At 37.8% G+C, this 9038-nt stretch overlaps 1 protein-coding gene across 1 annotated transcript in view; it reads left to right on the forward strand.

Moving 5' to 3' along the window:
- Positions 1 to 3464: 3464 nt before the first annotated feature.
- The window catches only part of slc2a13a (solute carrier family 2 member 13a), a 39929-nt gene continuing 34355 nt past the window's right edge, over positions 3465 to 9038 (forward strand). The window contains exon 1 of the mRNA XM_016255252.1: positions 3465 to 3569. Coding sequence (XP_016110738.1) covers positions 3481 to 3569 — 89 coding nt within the window. The 5' untranslated portion in view covers positions 3465 to 3480. The remainder of the gene's footprint in view (positions 3570 to 9038) is intronic.

Here is a 9038-nt window from a genome sequence, read left to right on the forward strand (position 1 = left end):
ATATATATATATATATATATATATATATATATATATATATATATATATATATATATATATATATATATATTTCTGTGTGTGTGTGTGTGTGTTGCATAAACCTTATGACCAAAATATTTTGCCATTCCAATTTTCTCTCTGAACATCTGATAATATTACATTAAATGAGAAAGAAGTGATTCTGTAAATGTAGAATGGAACTCTAATCAAAAATTTCCAAATAGGCATTTTCACAAAGTTTATGGGACATTGCATTGTTACTTGTGACTAAAATGTAATGTTGCTGTTTCGTACTGATTATTATTTATTTATTCATTTATTTTGCATGTGATTCCTTGATTACTTTATTTGCTTAATTTTAGGTTTGTGGTTTTTAGAACATTTTTAAAATGTTGTACTGCAGCATAACCCAGTGGAACCAAACTCAGTGTTGTGAAATGCTAAAATTGTTTTGTGCTTCCCGAGTTGTCTCTTTACTGCAAGGAGATCATGTAACAGTAACTGATGTGTAAAATGACTTCCACTTAAAGAAGCTTTTGCCACACGAGTCAAGAGTGCACACTAATTGCTTACAGAGGCGTTTAAGTAAAAAGGTGTTTTTCTAGCTAGTGTCATTGCAATTGAGCATAATTGGGGATTCCATGATAGTGAGGATCTAAAGGAAAATAATTACCTTGTCTTTTTTTTTAAAAAAGCAGTTCAACCCACATGCCACACGCAACCCAGGCCCTTCACTAGCTGCTGTACTGCTAACATTTCACTGCTTCAGTTAATGATTGTACCTTTGATATTAGGAAAGAGTACAGCTAACTGGCTGAGTGGTTTCCATGGAGATAGAGAGGAGATCTTCGTCAGGGTGACAGCAAATTTAAGGGTGTAAAGTATGTTAAGAGAAAAACTCAAGGGCTTTCTCACAGCACTTCTTCAAATATGGTCTCTATTCGGCAATATTCAGATTCAAATACTATTATAGCGTACTGCATACTGCACAGTCTACTCTTTACAACTGCCTGTTTTTATTTTGTTTTGCTTGTTTTTTGTTGTTGTTTTTTTGCTTTGTTTTTGTTTTGTTGGTGGTTTCTCAAAATAAAAAAATTGTTTTGTTTTGTTATGTTTTATGTATTTGTTTTGTTGGTGTTTCCTCAAAATAAAAAATAAAAAAATAAAACCATAAAAGGGAGAAAAAAAAACACTAGGATACTGCTTACGGCATACTGCACAGTATTCACTTTAAAACTGCCTTTTTGTTTTGTTTTTTTTTTTATCTCAAAAAAATAAACCATAAAATAAAATATATATATATAAATATAGTGTGTACTTTAAAATATACTTCAAATGAAAAATGCATGAGCCGTACTCACTTGTACACTTAATTAATTATTATTATTTTGGGGGGATTTTATTACATAAAAAGCACAAACTGATCATCAGGATCATACTTTAAAATATAAAAATAATGAAAACAAATGGTCCTTCACATCATCTTAGACTGGATCCAGATATATTGTATTCGGTGATGACTTCAGGTGCTTCCTTAGTTACCAAGTCTGTGCAGCAATTAGATTAAAAGGGCACACAGATGTTTTGCCAGTTTTGTTTGGAAGTAAGATTGCCTGTCTGATTGAATGAAGTTAGCATCTCATTAAAAGCACTGTTCCTCTGTACAGGCCTGATCCGAGCGGTTCATGAATTTGAGTTTGGAGCGGTAATCAAATGAGCGTTTCTGGTTGCTGTCTCTGGAGAATATCCAGTCATCTCTCGGCACGAGAACCTGCAAGCTTCCTCTGACAATATCAGGCTAATAAAGGACAATTTCTCTCCCAATAGGGTTTTATGTGTGAGCGCATAGAGTTAAAAGAATAATACACCCAAAAATGAAAGTTCTGTCATCATTTTCTCCTCCTCATGTCATGCCAAAGTCTTATGTCGTTATTTCTCTATTTCTCAATACTAATGATTTTTTCTGTGGTAGTCTCTTTGCTGCTCTTATGAAATGTTTGAATGTATTAATGAATGTATGTAATTTATTTTAATACCATGGATTAGCCACAGTGCAAAAGTAGAAATGGCATATATATATATATACAGTATATACACACACACACATATATATTAGTGGTTTCACAATTTGCGTGTTAACGCAGGCAATTTAGTTTAATGTGTAAAAAATATTTCATGCAATTAATGCAGGGGCGGGGCTAGGTTTGGCCACCCCACTCACAACTGCTATAGAATTGCGTTTATTTAGATGCGGAACATCTTTAAGAACACATCAAACGGGAGACTTTTCAGACACGCACTCCAACTCAGTGCCAGGCACGATTCAAACGAGCGTGGAAACGGTACCGCGATAAGAAGCTTCAGTAGAACATCAGTGAACTGCGGTCAGATGAGATATTGTCAGGCCAGATGTCAGTAAACAAGAATCTTCCTGTCCTGCCTGCCTTTATACTTGGCTCGTAGCGCGCACTTCAATTACATGCACAAATGCGCGCTGTATTAAGCTACATAAAGCTCTGTATCTATTCAAACCCAAATGAAACTTCAAGTATGCAATGTCGTCATGAAGTTACAAAAGTGTGTATGCAAGTGTTTATTATTTGTGAGTCACATTTAAAGCAGTGTCAAATCCTCATCAAGTTCAGCAGCGGAAGCTCTTAAAGTAGCAGTCAAAATATCCTAATAATCAGCTGCTGTGATGTCTGTTAATCAGAGAACAAAATTAAAAAAGAGGAAATCAATAACTTCTGTAGCTTTAAGCTTTATCTTTATTTAATTTAGAATTTAGTGATAACTTTATTAAATTAGGCTATATTTTCTTGCTGAAGGGCACAGGTAGCAATTTGACATTTATTATAATGGTTTTATTTGAAGATTGTTTTAAGTTCACTTAAATTAGAAGTTATTTTTTAAAGTCTAATAAATGTTAAATTGATAGCTCTTAATTATACTGTAATGTTGAATGGCCATAGACAATGGTTAAATATTAGGAAAAAAATTAATAGAGACATCAATTGGTATCAGTGATACTTGCCTTCAGTAATAAAAAAAGATAACTTAAAACAAATATAAAAAATTTACTTTGTTTATCTTGTTTCTACATTACTATATATATACATTATACTGTATATATGTGTGAGTGTGTGTGTGTGTCAGTAAATATAAAGTTTGGCAAACTACCATTTCTTAGTGTTGCTTCTTCCTGGGTCAGTTGATATTTTTGGTTGTTTTTGGAGCCTAAAAAGAGCTTTAATTTAATCCATAGAATGAATACCATCCATTCCCAAATCTACACCCGTGACTCCACCAAGGCCTTCAAATCTCATTTAATCCAGTTAATTGCTGTCAGTGTAAATGAGGCTTTAACAGAGGTAGTTTTTATAATAGTATGTGAGTCATTCTGGTTGTTGATGCAGGTCTACATGTTGACGTAAATATGTATTTATATTTGTGCTTTCAGAGGGCCCGGTGATCTGGCGCATGTTGACCTACCCTCCGACACGCCGTGCTCTCATTGTGGGTTGTGGACTCCAGATGTTCCAGCAGCTTTCTGGCATCAACACGGTCATGTAAGTCTCATTTACTCAAATCTTAGCTCAATTATCAGGTGCTCTTTAAATCTCAACCTAAATCAATAGGTGCCAGTTAAAATAGTATTATCAATTCTGTTATTTTCTTAGGAGGCCATGTTGTACAGTTCTTTATTTTATTTTTAAGCATTTTACTAAATCACTTATTATGATTTTTTTGGAACAAAACTCATAAACTCTGTTTTAGAAAGCTACTTAGCTGCCTTGCGGTCTACATAGGGAACGTCTCGGGTTACCCATGTAACCATGGTTCCCCGAGAGGGAACGAGATGGACACTTTGGGGAATGCAGCCAGCATGACCGGTACCTGAAGCATGTGTAAAACAACTCCAATCCTATTGGTCCACGTGGCCCGTGACATCATAGGCGGGTACCCAAAACTATAAAAGGGCACCTGCTGAATATGTCACCAACTCAGTTTTCTGAGGAGATGTAGAGGTCTTCTACCCGGGTCGGGTTCAGGTTAATGTTTAATGAATAGCAAAACTAAGTGTTTTCTATTTTGCCTTGTGAACTGGCCAAGTCTTAATGATTCTCTTTCTTTACATGTATTTGTTTACTGACCGTTGCATGCAATCGTGAAATACAGCATTTTTTAAATTGGCTATTCGTTGTGGGGGGAAAAAAACGATCTCGGGTTCGGGCTGGATTCGGGCTTCAGTTTAAAGCCCGTGTAGACCTCTAAGGAGATGTAAACAGGCAGGCAGAAGGCATGGCAAGGGGACGCAGCATCTCGTTCCCTCTCTGGGAACCATGTTTACATGGGTAACCTGAGACGTTCCCCTTCTGGGGAACTCAGGAGATGACAGACATACACCAAACCTTTCCTCAGAAAGGGGCCAAGCCACTGATGCCTTGGGCCACTCACATAAATTGGTAGAAACAGGGAGCCCGATTCCAGATAAGGGGGAATACCCTAAACAAGCTAGGAACACAACCATCCTCAGACAGCTATGCTATGTGAGCAATTGTAGCCAGAATACATAAGACCACTAAGAGGCTGGAAGCCTAGTCTCAAAGATTGCTACCAACAATCTCAGCTAGGATAGCTATATCCAAAGGGTCTTATGACAAAGGACCTTCCTAAAGGGCTGCCCAGACCAAGGGGATCTAAAACCCTGCAGGGGAGGTAGCACTGTCTAAGCCAGGGCTCAGGGAGACCGCTACTTAAAAACCCTAAGAAGGGGAGCAATCACATAGCTATCCTCAGATAAGTACTGTATATCCTCAGATAGCCATGTACCTAGGAAGGCTACCAGAAGTGGACCGACTGAGACTACCCAGACCACAAGAGTGGGCTGTCTACTTGCAACCCTAGCAGGGGAGACAGCACTGTCTAGGTAAGAGCTCAAGGAGACCGCTACTTAAAAACCCTAAGAAGGGGAGCAATCAACGGGCTATCAACAGCTAGTCCCGCACAGCTAGCATAGATAACCAGGTAAACCCTCCTATGAGGTTGCCCAGACCACAAAGTGTGGGCTATCTACTTACAACCCTAGCAGGGGAGATAGCATTATCTAGGCAAGGGCTCAAGTAGACCACTACTTAAAGACCCTAGGAAGGGGAGCAGTCACTGAGCTAGCACATAGATATCCTCAGATAGCTATATGTGTAGGAAGTGCTACCAGAGGGGGACCGACTGAAACTACCCAGACCACAGAGAGTGGGCTGTCTACTTACAACCCAGAGAGGGGAGACAGCATTGTCTAGGTAAGGGCTCAAGGAGACCGCTACTTAAAAACCCTAGGCAGGGGAGCAATCAGAGAGCTAGCACATAGCTATCCTCAGATAGCTACGCTTCCAGGAAAGGGCAAGTTATCACACAGCTAGCTTCAGGGGGCTGTATTCAAGTAAGCCCATCCTGCCATAACAATGGCCGAAATGTAACCATCCTTAGATGGCTATACTAAGGAGGTCCCCAATCAGTGTCAGTCCTACAGTAGGCTAGCGAGCACTGATATATTGACCAGAGGCTCACAATAGGAAGATCCAGACCATAGTAAATGATTCGCTAAAGAGCGAACACGTAAAAACCCATTAGTCCAGATCAAAGCCTGATGCAAGCAATGGCCATAACACTAGGTGGCCGGACACAGCTATCCTCAAATAGCATTTCCATCAGATAGGGCTGAAGTCTGCCCAGACCATGAAGTGGGCCATCTACTTAAAACTTGAACAGGGGAGACAGTCTAGGGCTCAGGGAGACCACTACTTAAAGACCCCACAAAGGGGAGCAGTCTCTGAGCTGGAACACAGCTATCTTCAAAGAGCAGATTCCTAAACAAAGCTCCACCCACGATCTCACATGCCCTGAGCAAAAATTACTTGGTGTTCACACTTCATCGTGCTCACACTTTCATAGCAACGTGAGCAATAATCGCGGCATCTGGAAACCCGATTGTAAAGGGTTTGCGGACACTGCAGATCAAAGCAATCACTGCGAGCTGAGATAAACCGAGCCGCTGCAACGGCCCGAGACACAAACGCTTTGCCCCGCATCCCACGGGAAGCGCTAGCGGAGCGTACAATGTGGCTCATCACAAAGAGCGCATGATTGCTGAGACAAAGATGCAAAGGTTAGAATATGCCCTCAAGAGTTAGAATCCAAACATGGAGGCACACATTCCTCAAAGCGCTGCTCGACTCACCAGGATGATGTTTCCCACACGTTGGCAAACAGACGGCTCTGAAGACAACAAAAGTTGGTGACGTATTCAGCAGGTGCCTTTATGTATTTTTGGGTACCCGCCTATGACGTCACAGGCCACTTGGACCAATAGGATTGGAGTTGTTTTACACAAGCTTCAGGCACTGGTCATGCTGGCTGCATTCCCCAAAGTGTCCACCAGGACGCAGCGTTGAGCTCCCTAGAAGGGGAACTACATTTAAGGAAGCATCCTTATTTAAATGGAACAACTAGTGACTGATTTGGAAGACTCTACATAGACAGCAATTCCAAACTCCCCACAAATTGTACTCTTCAAAAATTGTGCAAAAGAGACAATTTACCCTTAAAGAGTTTGATATTAGCATGTTGCTAAGCTAGCAGTGTAATACTTTAATAAACATAAAAACAAATAGCACTTACAAATATTGGGTAAAATAGTAGTTTTATTTCATTAGAATAGTTTTACTTTTAATTGATATAAAAGCATTTTTCTCAAACTATCAATCTTTTTTTTAAACGTGTTGCAGTGCATTCTGGAATTACCTTATTCACATGCAATGATACCTTGGAACTTCAAAACTTTTTTATTTCTAATATCTTTTCTGTTATTAATTTTAATTCGATTTTTTTTCTGTTTTCATTTAATTTGTCATTTTAGTTAAAGCCTTTGTAATTTTGTTGTGTTTTGTCATTTTTATTTTATTATTTTTTTTAGTAAATAAATCTATATAGTTTTGACTAAGTTTTAGTTTATTTCATTTTAGTTATTTTAGTACTTTACAGTACTGACAATGAACAATGAAAAATACTTATTAAGCATTTATTAATCATAGTTAATGTTGATTCCAACATGTATTAATATGTTTTTTAATGAACCTCAGCTAACATAAACTAACAATGAACAGCAGCATTTATAATGTTAACAACGATTAATAAATACTGTATAAAAACAAATGCATTGCTCATTGTTAGTTAATGCCTTAAACATAGATAACACATGGAACCTTATTGTAAAGTCTTTGATGTTTAGGTATTTATTGGAATGTGTTTTGTTTTTTATTCTCTTTTTATTGTTCTGTTGTGCCTAGTGAAATTTCCCCTTTGGGGACCAATAAAGGAACAATCCTAATATGATGATATGATACCTAAAAAAAATGCGACAAATGGATGTTCCTTTATGTGGGAGGCCAGCCTGGATGATTCACAACTGATACAAAGTTGTTTATTCACATTCACAGATGTTACTGTGCCTATAATTCTCATTTTAGCTGAACTTTAATGGATACCCTACTAAAGTGTGATTTCCTCTTCGTGATCTCTTGTCTTTCTCGCTCCTTATGCGCTGAACTATTTTTCAAGCATCGTAAACAATCTCGGAATGTGTGCTGTTGCTAGGCAACCCCTCACGGCAAAATGAGAACTGTTTATGGGAAGGAGAGGAGAAAATTGTGTGTGTGTGTGACTGTGTGTTTACTTTTTCTCAGCTGTCATTTTGGAAGATGACAGGTCATGACAGATGGGTCATAAAATGACATTCTCGATCAATCAAACACCTTCATTCTTATCCTTCTGTCATTGTCAATCAATCTGTTTAGAGCAGGTTTAGACAGACAGTAGAGCAGTAAAAATTGACAGGTACAATCATACACACATATATGAAGTATTTGTGAGGTTTAACCTGATGTGCTATTTCGTATTTACCCACAATCCCCTACTCCTCAATCGTTTCTGCACTGTCAGATGTCAGTCCTTTGTGCACAGGAAGTCTTGTTGTGGGATGTAATGTCTGTCAAGCTTAACCTCGGCAAGAAGCATTGTCTGGGGGGATGTGTGCCGATTTTATGTTGGTCGGAAATATTGATTTGGTTCAGACAAGCATGTAGGCCTAGTCTTTGTAACACTGTAGTTGTGCATGTGCATGCATGTGCAAAAGCTCATTGTCCTATAACATGATTTTTTCTGTTGACTAATTGCACTTTTATATTAATTTAATTAATTTAATATATACCGGCGGTGGGGAACTAAACCATAATGAGGCTTTAATGTATAGCCTAATCAAAGCACTGGCAAAAGTAATTACTATATATCAAGGAGATATTTTAATTATTAATAAACTGGTGTTTTCTCAGTCAGTGTGTCGTCTGCAATACAGTGAATGCACTGTTAGAGAGAAATGCAGCTTTCATACGGATTACGCAAACAGAGAGTATTTGTTTTCGATTTGGTTCCTTTGAAAGTAGAAAGTTCAAGCTTTCTGTAGATATATCTCTCATATCTGTGAGGCAGCTAGACTATACGTTGAGTTTTGCCGTTTTTAAGTTTTGTGCAGCGCTTCAGTGCACGCAGACAGAGACGGCAGAAAGCGCGTCCTGTTTGTTTTCTTTATTTAACAAAAGCGCAACATCTTTTTGATGTTATTAGTGTATGTAACTAAAAGTAGCCTCTTGACAATTTCAGATGGCGTATTACTATTATATCTATGAGCAAAAATGAAGGCGTATTTTTTTCCAACACTGATATTAAATCAGCATATTAATATGATTACTGAAGGATCACGAGACACTGAAGATTGTTGTAATGGCTGGTGAAAATGTAGCCTTACCATCACAGGAATAAATTATATTTCACAATAATATAGGGCTGCAAAACGATTAATCACAATCAAAATAATGCAAAATAATTCAAAATACTATAGTTTACATACTATTTGTGTGTGTACTGTGTATATTTATTATGTATATATAAATACACACACATGTATGTATATGTAAAAAAATATA

Source organism: Sinocyclocheilus grahami, unplaced genomic scaffold, assembly GCF_001515645.1.
Source record: "Sinocyclocheilus grahami isolate Dianchi unplaced genomic scaffold, SAMN03320097.WGS_v1.1 scaffold1324.1, whole genome shotgun sequence".
Lineage (NCBI taxonomy): Eukaryota > Metazoa > Chordata > Actinopteri > Cypriniformes > Cyprinidae > Sinocyclocheilus > Sinocyclocheilus grahami.